We start from the raw sequence: 17442 nt of genomic DNA on the forward strand, positions 1-17442 counted from the left end.
GAGTCCTGACCAAGAACATACGTACATACCCCTTTGGTTCGGGTAGAAGGGTTGAAGCACAAGCATATCCAACAACTCAACTGATCGTATCTCTCTGCCTACATACGCGTGATAGAACGTGGCTCGCACGCACTGTGATGGACCCTGCACGATTGGCTGCAGCTTTGGTGAATCTCCGATACCAACAAGTCGAGGGATGCGTTCACGAATCGCGCGCGCCCTTGTATCGCGAAGGAGGAGCGGGTTGTCTATGCAGCATCCTATTCGCCCACCACTTCTTTGTCTGTTGACAATAGATAAATAAAAAAATCGGTCGTCAAAGTGGTCAAACAAAGAAGCGGATGGCATTCACAGCTAAATGCTATAGGTGGACAGCGTCCCCAGACCCAGCCAAATTCTTTGCCGAGGAACCTTGCTCATAAAGCACCACAATCAGGAAACAAATTTGACGTGGCCCTCGAGTCAGCATGCTGGCCAATCCTGTAGCTATCCTACGGACACTCTAGGCCTGTAGATAACTAGATAACTGTATGTCATCACTAAACTCTCAGAGTTATTGACATTTGGCCTGAACCATCTCTGTTCTCAGCCTTGCGTCTTGTACTAGAAACAGACCAATGATGCATGGCGGGGCCAGTTCGGCATATCGGTATGACTCTCCGGGTCAGCCTTGGTCAGGGCACGAGTGCTGAGCCAACGACGTAATCGGGCGCGCGACCTACAACTTATACGCAAAATTCTTATCTCAACTTTGAGGATTTATTTGTGTATCATGCGAAACAATTTGCCTTGAACGAATTGATGGATGAAGACGCTCCTCTGAGCCCGGAGCCGGGCCAAGATCATGGCCATCGCCGCCATCGCGCGGCCAATGCCAATGCCAATGGCAACGGTCGCGCTGGACTCTATCGAATGAGCTCTAATCAGAGCAGGTCGAGCATCTTTGAAGATGTTGAGATGGCGCATGAGGAGGTAACTAGCAAATACTTGAACCATTGCCATTGTATGATCGTAAATACTAACGACCTGTCCTTATCAGCTTTTCTCTGGTCCTGTTGCCGAAAGTCTTCCCACCAGTGTATCGGCATTTTCCCATCGACGACCTCGTGCCGATTCGACTGCCAGCTTCGCCTATTACGATGACGATAACGAAGGATTTCCCGATGATGACGACGCCGAGAGTGTAGCTGTGCAGAGCATTGCTGGCGATTACATCCGACGCAGCGTTTCAGATATCGGAGACTTGGAATTCGGTGTTGATGGTAACGAGGAATACGACGAGTCCCCAGAACGAGACTATCGCATTTCCGAAGACAATTATGCTCTGCGTAGACATTCATCCGCATACTCTCGCCATTCGGTCAATGCCCATCTCTTGCGACGAGATAGTACAGCCACTGCTGGAAGCTTTCGACGCCATGGGCGTGTCAGCCAAAAAGTTTATCTAGAAAACGAGGATCTCACAATCGTCATCGCCGGTTTCAAGACGAGCAAGACCGGATCTGCGATCTATATCTCATTGTGCATCCTTACCTGCGGTCTCGCTTATCTCCTCTTCCGATGGCTGCCCCGGTGGTACGTTGGTCTGCTTGGACAAGCAACTTCGCTTGGGGAGTGCGAATGGGTCGTGATAGAGAACCAGTGGGGTGAGCTTGTTACTATGGATGTCCGATCTCAGATTTACGGCCGATCTTTGTCAACAGTTTTTGGCCTGCCAGAGAAATTCTACTCCGATGCATTGGACGAGGATGTTGACCCTATCATTGACGACCTCCGAACACTGGATTACCGCTACATTCGACTATGCTTCCACCCTCTTAAAGACAAGTTTATGCTCTTCAATGGTTGGAAAGACCCTAACTGGACCGATGTGCGCCTGACCCGTGCTGGTCTGGATACCGATGAGAGGGGAGTCCGTGAAGTTGTATTTGGTAGCAACCTCATTGATATCGAGCAGAAGACAACTGGACAGCTTCTGGTGGACGAAGTTTTGCACCCTTTTTACGTATTTCAGATCGCCAGTCTTATCCTATGGTCCATGGACAGCTACTACTATTATGCAATTGCTATCTTCCTCATGTCGGTTGGTAGTATTGCTGCCACCCTCATTGAGACTCGAGCTACCATGAAGCGTCTCCGCGAGATCTCGCGATTCGAATGTGATGTGCGAGTTCTGCGAAACGGTTTCTGGCGATTTATCAGCTCAAGTGAACTGGTACCTGGAGATGTCTACGAATTGAGCGATCCCAGTTTGACACAGTTTCCCAGTGACAGTCTCTTGCTCACCGGTGACTGTATCGTCAATGAAAGCATGTTGACTGGCGAGTCTGTTCCCGTTTCAAAGTTACCAGCCACCGATGAGACTTTGCGCATGATGGATCTGGGAGCATCCTCAGTTACCCCTGAAACAGCCAGACACTTCCTGTTTTGTGGTACCAAAATCATCCGCGCCAGAAGGCCTCAGGAAGACCAAGGGGACGACGCCGTTGCGCTCGCCCTCGTTGTCCGGACTGGTTTCAACACTACAAAAGGTGCCCTGGTACGATCGATGCTGTTCCCTAAACCCTCAGGTTTCAAGTTCTACCGCGATTCATTCCGGTACATCAGTGTCATGGCTATTGTTGCTGCTATCGGATTCTTGGCTTCATTGGTCAACTTTATCAGACTTGGTCTTGCATGGCATCTCATTATTGTGCGAGCGCTCGATCTCATCACAATTGTCGTGCCTCCTGCCCTGCCTGCCACTCTGACGATCGGTACCAACTTTGCTCTTAGTCGACTGAAGAAGAAGCAGATCTTCTGTATCAGTCCTCAGCGAGTGAATGTTGGTGGAAAGATCGACATCATGTGCTTCGACAAGACGGGAACGTTAACGGAAGAAGGACTTGATGTTTTGGGCGTTCGGGTCGTTGATCGTGACTCAAAGAAATTCAGCGAGATTGTAACCGAGCCTCAGATGCTTTTGGCTGAGGCAACACGACAGAACGCTCAGGATACCTATCGCGCCGCATTGCACACAATGGCCACTTGCCACTCTCTGCGCTCCGTTGATGATGAACTAGTCGGAGATCCACTGGATCTCAAGATGTTTGAATTCACACGCTGGACATATGAAGAAGGAAAGCAGAGTGCTTCCGAGGAAGATGAGGAGCAAGGTGGACTGGCGCCCTCTATTGCACGACCTCCTAACGTATGGCCCCTGTGTTGACCGTGGGAAACAGATTACTGACATTCTCATAGGGTAACATCGAGCTTGGAGTACAGAAGTCTTTTGAATTCGTTTCAAATCTGCGACGTGCCAGTGTCATTGTTCGACCATTCGGTCAGAAGAGTGGTGACATCTTTGTCAAGGGAGCCCCCGAAGCAATGAAGGAGATCTGCCGCCCTGAAAGCTGTATGTTTCCTAACAGCATTGAGAGGCTCAAACCGGCTAACTTCCCACAGTTCCCGATGATTACGACGAGCTTCTGTCTTGGTATACCCACAAAGGTTACCGTGTTATCGGTGTCGCCAGCCGGCATCTCAAGAAGCTCAGCTGGGTTAAGGCTCAGAAGATGAGTCGAACTGAAGTTGAGAGTGATCTCGACTTTGTTGGTTTCATTGTGTTCGAGAACAAGCTTAAGCCCACAACAGCCGCAGTTCTGGAGGAGCTTCTGGCGTCCAACATTGGCGCAGTCATGGTAACTGGTGACAACATCTTGACGGCCATTAGCGTGGCCCGAGAGTGTGGTCTTATGGATCGAAAGGCCCATTGCTTCGTGCCACGCTTCATTGAGGGTACGTTTCGGATTTATCAGCTTGTGAAACTATTCTAACCCGACCAGGTGATTTCCGTGATGCGGAAGCCAAGATTCAATGGGAGAGTATCGACAACAACCTCTATCACTTGAATGAAAAGACTTTACTTGTGAGTTCTTGTTGCAGCTGTGACCATAAGGGATCACGACTAACACCTACAGCCCCTACCCCCTCCTCCAGAGGCGGATGCTTCACTGCCTTTCGAGATCACCAGCCTTCGTAACTATACTTTGGCTGTTAGTGGTGATGTGTTCCGATGGATGGTTGACTTTGCGTCGCCACAAGCACTTCAACGGGTTAGTAAATCATTTTGCATCCCTTGTTGTACCTGCTAACAAGCCTCTAGATGCTCATCAATGGTAAGGTGTTTGCCAGAATGTCACCTGATGAGAAGCATGAGTTGGTCGAGAAGTTGCAGAGCATTGATTATACATGTGGCTTCTGTGGTGACGGAGCAAATGACTGTGGTGCTTTGAAGGCCGCAGATGTTGGCATCTCTTTATCTGAGGCAGAAGCTTCCGTGGCAGCTCCCTTTACTTCTCGTGTGTTTGACATTCGCTGCGTCTTGGAAGTTATCAAGTAAGTCGAGAGAAGCAAATTGGTTGAAGTAGTCTAACAATTCTTTAGGGAGGGCCGAGCCGCTCTGGTCACAAGCTTCAGTTGCTTCAAGTACATGAGTTTGTACTCAGCAATTCAGTTCACATCAGTCACATTCCTTTATGCCAGGGCTTCCAATTTGGGAGACTTCCAGTTCCTCTTTATTGATCTAGCTCTTATTCTTCCGATCGCTATCTTCATGGGATGGGCGGGACCTGCTCCAAGACTTTGCCGCAAGCGACCTACTGCGGACTTGGTCTCACGAAAGGTGCTCACGCCTCTGTTGGGATTCATGCTTATTTGCATCTTCTTCCAAGCTGTGACGTATGTCACTGTCAAGGAGCAGCCCTGGTATATTCCTCCGGTGGTGCATAAGGATGAGCCTAGCATCGAGAACTCGCAAAACACGGCACTCTTCCTGTTCTCTTGCTTTGAGTACATCCTTTCGGGGGTTATTCTTAATGCCGGACGCCCATTCCGACAGCGAACCACACAAAACTGCAAGTCTTCTCATTCACCACTTTTATAGTCAGTGCTGACCATATTTTAGGGCCATTCGCCATAACCATCTCCATCGCCCTCTTGATAACCGTTTACATGATCCTGACTCCTGCGCAATGGGTCATCGACCTGATGCAGTTGACAGACATGAGCTGGGACTATGAACTGTTCCTGATTGGATTGGGCGCTGCGTACTTTATTGTGGCCTGGGCTTTTGAGCACTTCCTTGCCTTGAGACTGGCTCGATTGATAGGCTCAATCAAGCAGTCAGTGACCGGAAAGGCCAAGAAGCGCAAAGAGTATAAGGTGATTGCGGAAGCATCTCGGATTTAAGCTGGAGTAAAACAAGCAAGTTGCATAGCTATTGGATGAGAGCAGACTTATGTTCGTGAGTATTGATTGGAGCTGTTATAGAGTATGAAGAGCGAAGGAAGCGTGAAACTGTTAGTCTCATTAGAGGGATCAAAACACAAGAGGCTTGGTTGAATAAAAGACCAATGCCTGAATTTTGATGGACATGTTTGCGGAACCAATTCTTCGCCGTGAATAGTAATGATCTGAGGGTCTCATTAATGCGCATTGTGCCACTAGGGGCAATTTCCCAGAAAACACAAGAGTTCTTGATAACTTCGATTTCGGGATTTCCATCAATGGGGAATGCAATTGATGATAGGGAACATAATATGTCGGCACTCGGAGTATCATGCGCATCACTTCGGAAATATCATTTGGTCTTTTTCTTCAATTCAAGAGCCTTTTCTGCCCTATATACACCGCATCGAACTGCCTTATCCTCTAATATCGGGGCCCAATGCTGTCTCTGTTGTAATTGCCGCAGGAATAGAAGTAATCGTATATGGTGATCGTTTAGTGGTCCCAAGGGTGCTTGAGGCCGAGGAGAACGGCACCTGAAGCATGTTAGCCAATGATCCCTCGAACCAATAACTCGCAAATCAGCGAATGTTTGATGCATACCATCCTTCTTCGCCCGGTACATAAGCTGTTTTGGTTGATTAGCAATCCATTCGTCTAAACGTTGCAACCTTTGCTTTGATGCTCCGATACATGGTTCAAAGTCCCAAGGTTCCAGGGTGACTCACGAAGAACCACATGCCAGCGCCTAGAGCTGTCGCGGTGAATCGGTAGATACGGGGAACGTGAGCCACGGGGGGCTTGGGAGGGCCGTTGAAGCTGTGGTGACCGTGACCAGCCATGATGAAATCGGATGTGATAGTCGCTCGTTTCGGGGTTCTGGACTGCACAGATCGGAAGCGTTAGCGGGAATTGAACTTGACCGAGATATTGAGACGAGTGATATAGCGTGATTGACGTACGTAGAAACCGAATTGGGAGCCGTGGACGAGGCGACGAGGATAGTGATGATACGGCAATGGCCAGTCGTGATGGAGTTGTTGAACCGGGCCAATTCGGTGATGGCTCTGCTTAGGTAAGGGAAGCTTGTGATTGGGTGAGCCCGCTAAGGGATGTCTTATGGTTTAGTGCATGCGCATGCTAATAGTGGATGGAGCGCTGTATAAGAGCCCGTCTTGCGTGCATCATCATGAGTGGGGTTCCGCCCACTCTAGTTCCGGCAATCATAGCGACGAGACGAGGCAAGCAGCGCAGCACATCCCATAAGATACCACCTTGCGTTTTGCTTTTTTACAAGAGCTTCGTTGACTTCCTGCCTAGACTAAGCTTACTTCCATTTTCTCTGACTGGATCCGTTATTGCTACTCGAATTTTCATCGTTACTTTCAAGCTGAAACCCGTATTATTTAAACTTCCACGTTGTCCTTCGCAAGCTCGATAGCTGGCTTCTCTAAACGAGCTCCCCACGTTCGCCAAGCAATGACCGTCTAAAGCAATCATCCAACGACATATACATATACATATATATCTTTCAAGGGAGCTTCCATTTCCGTGACACGAAACTCGCAAGCGAACGCTACAAACATCTTCGCCATGACGACTCCAAAGTTCAGCTCGAAATCACCTACGATTAGACGAATACGTAAGTGGCCAGCTCCAAAACATACAAGCCATATACTAGAGCATCATCACCTCGAGTTATCGACCCCATTGCTAACCTGGGCAATAGTTCGTGAAGCAGCCGAAATCTCCAACTCACCTTCTGCCGATTACACAGCCGAGCCCCTCGAATCCGACCTGTTCGAGTGGCACTTCACACTCAAGGGGCCACCCAACTCAGTCTACAGTAACGGCATCTACCATGGTCGCATAGTTCTTCCACCCACATACCCTCTTCGGCCGCCTTCTTTCCGCTTCATGACACCAAGTGGTAGATTCGAAGCCAATCGTGAGATCTGCTTGAGTATCAGTGGCCATCATGAGGAGACGTGGCAACCTGCATGGGGAGTGCGGACAGCTCTTGTAGCGTATGTTCTCCTCCTATCCTTAAAGGTATTGAGTTTGCTGACATTTCTTCTTGTATAGGCTCCGAAGTTTTATGGAGACGGATGCTCGTGGCCAGCTTGGAGGTCTTGAAACCACTGACGCAGTGCGCCAACGTCTTGCCAACGAGTCACCGGCATTCAAATGCGCAACATGCGGGAAGACAAACGGCGAGATCATCAAGGAATGCGAAGAGCGAGCAAAGGAAGCATCATCAAGCGCACAGGAAGTCGAGATCCCCAAAGAGCTGAACATGGGGTGGCGAGATGAGATGGGAGCTAAGAAGGAGGGCGAGAGCAAACTTGAACAGATAAACGACGACGCTGAGACCGCTCAGCTTGCAGAGGGATTTGTTCAGACCGCACCAGATGCTGTCACAGCTGCCAATGATTCTTCGGCCCCTCAACCACCAGCAGAGAACCGAAACCCCACCCCGACTCGAACTACACCCCTCCCCGTTCCGGCGGCTCAAGGACTTGTACCACAGGCAGCGGCACAGGCCCAAGCGCAGCAAGCTCGGAGAGCAACAGACGATGGTGTTCCTCTGTGGCTTGATCGAACTATCGTTGTTTTGGTGGTGCTTTTGGTGGCCCTCGTTCTCAAGATCATCTTTGCTGTGTGATTGCGTATTATGGATTTTCGTATGTTATTGTCGGCATGGCGTATGGTGTTTTCACATGGATCAGTTAGTTAGGGGGCGAATTAGATATCCGGTCAATTTGAGTCTGATGCGACTACCGTCTTGTACACTACCAATGCCACTCTAATATCTTACCCCATTGAACAAACGACTTTGGTCCACTCGATTGGTAAAGAGGCAGACTTTGTTGGGGCATTCGAGTCTTTTTGATGTGAGGGAGTCAAAAACACTGGAATCTTTCCTCTCAGAAAGGGGCTGTGCCGTGGGCTCAGAAGTATCAGTATTCACGACAGGCCAGGCTCACCTAAAAGCCAAGGTTCCTGTCGCCCCAATAACGAGAACTCGAAGGCGTTTGCATTGGATGCTTATGTGCGCAGGCTGAACCTTGTCTCAACAAAAATATAAAAGACACCAGATCCCCTACCGTCAAAGTCAAATATACCTGCAGACGCACTATTTTCTACGGTAACCTCCTATCCATCTCTATTATGTTTGGCCCTGAATATAACCGCTTCTATAGAATACCTCACCCATCGTTCACATCCTCAAAATGACCGACACTGATCCTGAAGCCCCCGCTCCCATGACTCTCTCGACCCCTGGAAGTTGAAGATGGCCAATTGCGGGTATTACATCCAGTCCAAGATTTTACACATCCCCGATCTGTTCGGTTTCTTCTCTGCTGGCCCACCTTCGCTCCAGGTAAAGGATGCTGAGAGTTTCACCAGGCTATTGGCGTATTTATCTACCCTGGGCACCTTGGAAGCATTGATCCTTGCTTATTTGTGGCGGAATGAATCCTTTGAGTGGTTTATGGTCTTTGACCTTTTGACGATAAACTGTGAACTCATCGTGGGTGTCTGGATTATAGTATGTGTTGCCCATTACACCAAGCGTGGTCACGACGAGGGTCCCTGAACTGCGAGCACTATGGCAGAGAAGAAGGTCTGAGGCAATGATACAGTGGAGTGGTTGATATAGAAGTCTCAAGGGGCCGTTGGTTCAGCCTCAGACAGATTGTATGATCCAGTTTGCAGCAACATCTTGTACATACGACCATACCTACCAGAAAATACGGGATCCCGTCCGCTCTCCCATAGTCAAGCTGGTAAGGGGCGGATTAGTAGTTGGGTCGGTGACGACCAGCGAATCCCCGCTGTTGTATGTTTTTGCCGTTTGCAGCAACTATTACTCTTCTTTTACACTTTTAAACTACAAGGCAAATACTAGTCTATCTTTAGAAGAGATTGTGATGACCTCATCCTAAACTTATGATGAATTGATCCTAAGTTATGCTTAAATATCCTAAGTTTAGGATTTCTAGTCCAAGTCACCGAATCGCTATTAACTACTTCATCCGACAACCTTAAGGCCAGTATCAAGTCATATAAAACAACAAGATATCAGCCGGACGAGAAACACATAAGTGGACTACGGGAGGCCTCTATCTTGGTTCCTGAGGCTGATCTATCAGAGAACATTTCTGTGCGTCTTTGTACTGGGTGGTCTCCCTTTATATGCTTGGACTTGCCTGATGCATCCTTTAAAGAAATGTTGACACTTGGTGTTGTCTGGTGATGGGGGATATCGAGTTTCAGAGGTCTTTCCCCCGTCTCAAATTTTGGACTCGATTACTTCTGCTTCAGGATTGTCCGCAAAGTGGACTCTCTTTCGTCCTTGGACGGAGAGAAAGTGTATATGTTTGTGGTGGTGGCTGACTTGATTGCTTGACTCTTTTGAATGATGTTGAATAATGAGTCGTAGTACTCTCGCCCTGAAAGGACTGGCTCTCTTCGCTGGTCTTAGAACGGTGTGCTCGTCCTGTACAGCATCCTCTATGGATAGCCATACTGTTCCACTGGCTGTCTGCCAGTCTTTGACATGGCCAGGGTCCTCTCTTTCAGCGGTGCTCGCACATGTTATGTTATAGTACCCGAGAGAACTCAGATCCAAAGTTCTGAGTTAAAGGAACACAATTTTCATCCTCCAAAGGAATGCTTTGGTAGCATCAACCGGCTGAAATCCTCTCAGAAGCTGAAGGTCGAACTGGTAAATATGCCACATAAGCACAATACTATCAGGGGTTATGCCGGTTTTGTTGAGTTTTTTTTCTGGCGATTCCATGGATGTCCAGATTCTATAGTTATTGACGAGAAGCACGCAATCGCCGAGATCGGGTGGGATGTTGTAATATATAGATATAGAAAAGCGTGCCTTTCTGTAAATAAAGATTGTCTTTCGTGTTTCTGGCATGATAAAGCTCAGTCGATATGTCGATGTCGGTTCAGTTGCTGGTGAACTGACTTTCCCCGAAATGTTTGGGGACAAGTTGAGAGAACGAGAGACTCTTTTCAAGATGGGGATCCCATCTATACAGCATAAATCAGAGCCCTTGTAACTATATACCACATATCAGCTGTAAAGGGGCAAGCTTTCGCTGCCATTGTCCCCCGGCTGCTTATATATCTTTCATCATGGTTTCACTGCTCCCAAGCTGCGGTTTAAACGTGCTTCTGATATTCTGTACGAGGATGGAGCTTCAGTCACCAAAATTCAACTTGATCGATCACCTGAAAGGCATGTACTAAATGTGTCATAGGCATGATATTCATAGGCCTATGGTTTTAAGGACCTCGTGAAGTAGGTATCTTCCTTGTTGAGAAGAGTTAACGAGCCAGCAAATATGTCACTGGCAAACCCGCAGACATCTTGTTTTCTGTCTCATTTTTTTCTTTCTAAGAGTTACTCCCAGTTTCGAGAGACTCCTGCCGGAGGTGGAATATGTATTGCTCAGCTGCCTCTACATAGCACATAGCCAACGACCTTTTGCTTGGCCTCACAACTTGAGCTATTTAAGGTACATATAAAAAAGCGGACAAGGTTGTAAAAACGAATTTGAGATGAGATGGGAAAGGAATGAAACCAGAAATGGGGGCAAGTCGAGATTTTATACCCCAAATCATCAAGTTTGCGAGGTGTTGTCAGCCTGACAGCATTTACTAGTATCATTATCGATTTGCTTCCATTGCTTTCATAATTCTGTGGTTAGATCACATCAAATTGCCAGCTAGAGACCTTAAAAGGTGCAAAGTTGGTGTTTTTATGACTATTTGTCCAGCCTTGGTAAGGAGCAAACTTGACAATATTTGACACTAGGTAGCATTAGATGATCGATGAAGGAAACCTGGACACAAATAGTAAATATCACGCAGTCTATCAGCATGTTTCATGCTGTACGCGGCTGTTGGGCCTCACTGCTCTCAAAGCATGGCAAACCTGAATCAAGCGAGCACGAGCAACACTAAAGCATCCAATTCACGTTGTTGCTAACAAGCATGGATGAAAGTGATACCCGCCCTTCTACATAAGACATATAGTTGTGGCAACTATATCTTGCAGAGATATTATTTACTATGGCAAACTCTAGTAGTTTGACTTTCATCTCAGTTTCCTGGGAGACACTCCTAATTAATAAGATATTTTAACAATTCTTAGTCTTCCGCTTCTCTCCTGGCTTTGAGCTGCCGTCCACATTGCCACGGTACAGCTAACCACCACCACTCTCCGACTCTCAGTCCAAGGCCATCCTCGTCCTCTTCAAGAATGCCTGTTTTTATGCCCCAGTCCATGATAAGCTCGGCCTCGAACTCTTCCAGGATCGGCTTGAGTGCGTTACACACACCCTCGATAGTAAGATATCCTCTTGTAGCGTATACAAAGCAGAAAGCTCCCAAGACGTCCATCCATCGCTCTGCATCTCTGCGCCCGAAGAAGTCAACCCATTGCGGAAGCAAGTGCTTTGCAGTAGGTGGTCCTTCATTAATGCTCTTCCGGATGACACTCACGTCCTCGTCATATTTGTACGAGTCCGTAGGCGTTGCTTCGATGTTCCAAAAGTAGCTGTCTTTCTTCAACTTGCGCATCTCATAATACCCTGGACGGAAACCCAGAGGGATGTGAGGCACATTGACTGGGGTGAGCTTGATCCTCTCACTCGCGTTCAGATTCATGAGAGCCATCACAGCTCCGTCTTGGAGGTTGAAAGGAACCTGATAAGCTTCACCACGCCGGAAGGTCGCATCCAGTTTTGACTTGAAGTCTGCAGCATCTTGGTACTTGGTTCGTTGGGCGAGCTTCCCAAGTACATGCCCAAAAGCTTCGTTCAGCCTGAATGGTCTTCCCGATAGAGGGGGCCGCTTGCTCTTGCAAATGATGCGCTGTGCCGTCAAGACATCAATGACTTCCTTCAATATGACATTGATTTGGTCTTGATCGCCGTCTGCGAGGGTTCCAAACTTTTGTTGTATCTGGTCAACTGTGTAGCGACTCTCATCTGTGCAGCAGAGAGATCTCACCCAAGACCTCGCAATAACCTCATTCGTAATCTTGACTTTCTGACCCAGGCCCCTGACCATATTGTCAACAGTGACAAATGCCGGGAAAGTGACAGCCTCAAAACGGGCAAAGACAGATGACTGAGGGTTGTAGAATTTCTCCCGTGGGTCTTCTTCCTCATGAGTAGCGGCTGCAGAGGTGGAAAAATTGTCTTCGAAATAATGCCTGGTCGATGGCAGGTCAACACCCTTTCTGCGAGGCAGTTCAAGGGTCCATTCAATCAAACTGTCCCAGTCATAGTCCATAGGATCCTCAAAGTCGAATTCTGGGAGCTCATTCTTAGAGTAGGCAACGATGAACCGATCTTGGAAATCCTTGGTTAGCTTCCTGACATAGGCGCCCTGTTCTCTCCGAGCATCGATCCAGAACCGGCGGATATCTTTGAGGGCCAGATTCGGGAAAAGCTTAAGGAGTAATCCCCAATCGACAGACTTGTCGGCACCACCAAGGAGAACACGAACAGCGACCAAAGCAGCTAGAAGACGTTCTGAGTCACTGTCAACAGAGCTCAGGCCCTGCTGGTCATTCTGGCCCTGCTGTCTCTGCTCAGCTTCCTCGGGAATGGGCATAAGAGCTCGTGTGACCAAGCGCACTCGTTTGACTCTTGGTTGTTGTGCTAGTTGCTGGCGACTAATAGACGCTCGCGGTCGACTGACTGAGCCTCTACTGACGCCTCGGCCTCTCGATTGGCGGCCAGCGCCTCGAGCAAGCTTTTGTTGCCTGTACACCGGGAACTCTGGCCATTCGGTACTATCATCTTCCTCATCAGACGAAGCGTCCACCAAAAGAGCACAGTCAGGAACATCTCCTGGGAAAGACTTCGGGGTAAGCTGCCAATCCAGGGGCCAAGAAAACTCGGGGGCTGGAGTCTCAAGCACTTGATCGTCCTTTTTGCTCGAGAACGAGATAAAAATGTTGTGAGGACCGGCTGCTCCAGGCGGTGCATTGGTGAATGATTCCGACCACGCTCGCTCCAGGTCCATGCAGCAGTACAGCCTCTCAATAAAGCACCGGTACGGGTCAAGAACATCTTGGCGCTGGAGCTTATCACGGTTGAGTGAATGCGCTTTCCTGTCAATCATGTCTATCATTGATGACCAGGCAAACCAATTCGGGTCAGGCATCCATCCTGTCAACGTGTAACTGGCATCTTGCATCTCGAAATCCTCCAGTGCAATATGTGGCCATACACCATCGTAGCCGGAAACAATGATCGGCTTGTCAAAAACAATCTCTCCTGAGAAAGAGCTTAAAAGCCGTCGCTTCAAAATAGCCCTGAAGTCATCGGTGAAATAGCGTTCTGATCCTTCGATACCATCTTCCTCCAAACATGTATTAGGGTCCAGAAAATGAAGGGCTTCAGGAGCACCTTGAGAGGACTCAAAGTGTTCGTAGCACATTGGCTCTCCTATGTCGCCTTGCCACGCCCGGGATCTTGAAGGGCGTCCATCTGCAAACATACTCTTGCGTGTTCGACCACGCTTTGCAGGCGGCGGGAAGTCTTCTCCATCATCATCATACTCATCCAAAGCCCGCTTCTGGGCAGCCCGTGCCACGTATACCGGTGCATCTAGCATCTCAACTTCTTCAGGGAGATCTCGTCGACCCCGTTTCAAGAGATCGCTATCAAGTTGAGCATCAAATGGAGGGGGGAGATACAGATCTGGATGTGCTTCTTGAATTTTTTGAGCCACATCAGAAGCTTCAGGAGAAAAAGGATCGACCCCGGCCGTGACAACCAAATGGCATTTCTCAGTCACACCTTTCTTGCTGCGAAATGTGAGCCAATGTTCGGCCACGATCTTATGCTTCAATAATTCTCGGAGTGCAGCCTGGTACGAGCGGATTTGTGGCACGACCTCAGGAAAGGCTTCGACCCATCGGATACTAATGGCTGTCCACAAAGATTTGCCTCCTGGGAAAACCCCATGATGCTCTGCCAAGATATTTTGGATGATCTGGGATATACGGGTATTGATGACAGCCTTAGTAATAGGGGTATCAGTGACCATAGGCGTCTTCGGTTTCACAGAAGAGCCAGCCGCGCTAGGTGTCTCGTTGGCGGAAGTTTGCATAGATTGTGGCTGTTCAGATTGGGAAATTGCGTCTGGCTGAGATCCGTTTCTTTGGAGTTTCGACCGAGGCGTCTTGGGAGATGCTCCTGCGAGGCTGAATCGATCCAATGAACTGAGAACCGGGCGCAATTGGCTGTTTTCACCTTGCACGAGGGCGCCATTGCTACTGTTGATAAGTGAGGGCTGTTTAGGAGAGTCGAACAATGCAACTGGAGGTCGTTGCAATTCCGGGTTGACTTGAAATGCCTCTCCTTTGAAACTTAGGGTTGGCCGTGAAGACCAAGTTGGTCGGGCTGCAATTGGGCCCCGTGTTCTCGATACTGGCTTCGGCGTTGGTATATCCTCATTTTCTTGGCTTATTTCCATGCCTTCGCCACGAGCCTTTCCGTCCTTTTCGCCTTCATCGTTGTCAACTTCTCTTCCATTATTCCCATTGATATCACGACCTTTGTCTTTATCCTGGGGCTCTTCTCTTCCTGCGTCGTTCACAGCTCGTCGGCCTAGCTCTTGCGATTCGTCAACAACAGGTGTCGCAGTGTCTTGATCATCAACTTCTATAACCGACTCTTTTCTTCCACGTCGAGTTGGTGTCACTGTAGACACATCAAATGATGGATTACAACTCGTCTTTGATTTGGTCACATGATAGAGCAGGCCATTGTCATTTTTCCATGCCCTGCCGCATCTTTCGCAAACCCAAGGCCGTGGGGAATTATCATTTTCAGCGGCTTGCTCCGCGTTTCCTTTTGGCCTATCCTCACCCTTTTTCGGTCGGCCGCGTTTCCTCCCGGTGAGCAGGCTCTCGGTAGTGTTATTGGATTCCAGTTCATCATCAACGTCCATTTGGCTATTGAGCTCTTCGTTTTCGGCATCAGCATCGGCGGTCCTGGTCTGGACTTTCCGGGTGGAAGATCTTGTTGGCCTGGTTCTTGTTGGCCGTGCAGGTGTCGCCACATCTGTCTGCGCCACTGCAAGAAGTTCTTTAAGGGCTGCCGGTGATACTTTGAGAGTCACCACAAGGGTAGCAGCCTTTTGATGTTCAGATACAGCATCATCCCGTTGGTCTTCATCAATTTCAGGTGGCGCTAGTGGTCCAGGTGCTGGTGTCTCTGGCGGCAATTCGGGTTCTTGAACAATTGTTTCCGGAATCTGCGGGATCACTACTGCTTCAGTGACTTCATCCCCTTGCACACCCTCCTCTTGTGGTAAGACTTCTGGTGTTGGAGCACGTCGTTTTCGGCCTCTTTTTGCCTTTGGAGTGGGTGTAGGCTTCCCCTTCTTAGCTTTGGAGGCCTTAGGGCGGCCTACTGATTTTCTGTTGGTCAGTCCCATGCTGCAAAGTTCAGCCAATGTTGGCGAATTCTCATGGGATATCGATGACGAGGGTAGCGAGGAGAAACCATAGATATCCGCAGGAGTCGGTGTTAATTCTTGGCCAGCGACATCAGCCGGTGATTGAGGAGCATTTGGTGCAAAGTAACGATAAGAGGCAACCTTTCCAGATCTCGTATGTTCGCTATAAATTTGAAAATGGGCCAGGTGAGGTGGTTGTAGGCCAGGAATCGCCAATGCCGTGGTCATCGAGGAAAGGTGTCGGCTGTATGAAGGGCCTAACGTCAAGGCATAAACATCCGGGTTTGTGAGTCCGACGTCTCCTAGTCGTTTTGCCATCTCGGCGATTATAACAGGAATCGGCTTGTCCAAAGACCATGGCGGGGATTTGGATACTTCGGAAACGTTGGAGGCTTGACCTATGAGTTGCTTGTTCCCATCATAACCATCCAGATCTGGGTTTCTTGGAGTCTTGCTCTTTCTCTTGCCTGTTGACAGATAGAGGGACCAATCTTCTGCGTTGAGATCTCGGACATATTTGACACAGTCCTTGAACACCTTTTCTCCCAGCTTCGCCGCTACATACTGAATAACGCCTCGCTGGTTGAGAAAGCGGCACACTTTAGCCAGGACCTTCATCTGCCAGCGCATCCCTAACACGCCGAGTTTGGATTTCATGTCTTTCATCTGAAGAACCCCCCACTCCTTGACGATGGCCATAATGGTCGTGGCCAATGCTATGTAGTCGATGGATTCACCAGTCCATCGTACGCGCCAAGGGACGGGTTCAAGATCTTCGACAAGGACTTGCCGAGTTAGTGTCATGTCTGGCCGTGCTTCGTCTACACCCTCGCCGTCTTTTGGTAAAGGAGGGGCGAATAGCTTCAGCCACATCTTACTCGTCTTTGTGCCGCGTACAAGCGTTGTTCTCTTGACGATGTATCCTTTCTTAAGGAGACTATCAGTTCTTTTTGGCACACTGCGCTTGTCTTGATCTGTCAGACGCCCAAGATCTCCCTGAAGGATACCTTGGGTAGTGGTCGAGGCTATGCCTAATAGTAGCATCCATTCAGACTTGGGGACTCGCTTGTAGTCAACTGCATGGCCTGTAAGAGACTCCCACATTGTATCCTCAGAGGCGTAGACCCGAACATGGTGGGGTTCTGTAGGTTCTACATTTTGTCCAGGGGTACCACCAGCAGTTGAAAGCGCCAGTACTTGGTCTACAGTTTGGTGGTTGTACTCGCGATCAGCACCGACAGAAATATCCCGTCTCGCAGTGAGCCAGCTCCAAATGGTCGCGGCAGTGCGGGCTTGCACAGTGGAATCACCCTCAGATAATGATTCTGTTTGGGTTGATGGATGATGGATGGCTTTCAAAACGCCATCCACAGGACAGCCTAGAGTGAAGCAGTTAGTGATTGGTTCTTGAGTAGCGGCAAGAATTAAAGTAATAAACTTGCCTTCTTCGCCATGGCATGAGATATGAACCAAAAGGCCCGCGATCAAGCCTTCGAGCTCGGATGCCATTTTATTCCATGTATCCTATAGCTCATTCTCAAGTCGATGCGACGCGTAAAAAAAAAACTTGACGAAATTGGTCTGGGGCGAATTGAACTGATGAGCCCCAGCGGAAAGATCTTGTTGCTGCACGAAAGAATGATGAAGTGGGGATGGCGGGACCTGAAA

The 17442-nt window shown here is 48.8% G+C and overlaps 4 protein-coding genes and 1 non-coding gene; 3 read left to right on the forward strand and 2 right to left on the reverse strand.

Moving 5' to 3' along the window:
- Positions 1-801: 801 nt before the first annotated feature.
- On the forward strand, positions 802-5229 carry FFUJ_02455 (related to cation translocating ATPases; the record flags this gene model as incomplete). XM_023574187.1 has 9 exons in its annotated part: positions 802-972; positions 1040-3190; positions 3241-3394; positions 3445-3777; positions 3825-3907; positions 3960-4094; positions 4145-4377; positions 4426-4830; positions 4929-5229. The coding sequence occupies 9 exons, from the start codon at positions 802-804 to the stop codon at positions 5227-5229; spliced, it is 3966 nt and encodes a 1321-aa protein (XP_023427588.1).
- A 534-nt stretch (positions 5230-5763) lies between these two features.
- Positions 5764-6110, reverse strand: FFUJ_02456 (uncharacterized protein; the record flags this gene model as incomplete). XM_023574188.1 has 3 exons in its annotated part: positions 5764-5804; positions 5872-5896; positions 5997-6110. 3 exons carry the CDS (start codon positions 6108-6110, stop codon positions 5764-5766), a joined length of 180 nt encoding a protein of 59 aa, XP_023427589.1.
- A 751-nt stretch (positions 6111-6861) lies between these two features.
- On the forward strand, positions 6862-7933 carry FFUJ_02457 (related to non-canonical ubiquitin conjugating enzyme 1; the record flags this gene model as incomplete). XM_023574189.1 has 3 exons in its annotated part: positions 6862-6910; positions 6998-7295; positions 7354-7933. 3 exons carry the CDS (start codon positions 6862-6864, stop codon positions 7931-7933), a joined length of 927 nt encoding a protein of 308 aa, XP_023427590.1.
- A 1070-nt stretch (positions 7934-9003) lies between these two features.
- Positions 9004-9119, forward strand: FFUJ_scaffold04.rrna5. The gene has a single exon (XR_002792836.1). It is a non-coding gene; the product is annotated as a ribosomal RNA (ribosomal RNA).
- Positions 9120-11442: 2323 nt separating this feature from the next.
- FFUJ_02458 (uncharacterized protein) lies at positions 11443-17283 on the reverse strand (the record flags this gene model as incomplete). Its single annotated transcript, XM_023574190.1, has 1 exon — positions 11443-17283. One exon carries the CDS (start codon positions 17281-17283, stop codon positions 11443-11445), a length of 5841 nt encoding a protein of 1946 aa, XP_023427591.1.
- Between the last annotated feature and the right edge of the window lie 159 nt (positions 17284-17442).

The sequence above is a fragment of the Fusarium fujikuroi genome, chromosome FFUJ_chr03 (genome assembly GCF_900079805.1).
Source record: "Fusarium fujikuroi IMI 58289 draft genome, chromosome FFUJ_chr03".
Lineage (NCBI taxonomy): Eukaryota > Fungi > Ascomycota > Sordariomycetes > Hypocreales > Nectriaceae > Fusarium > Fusarium fujikuroi.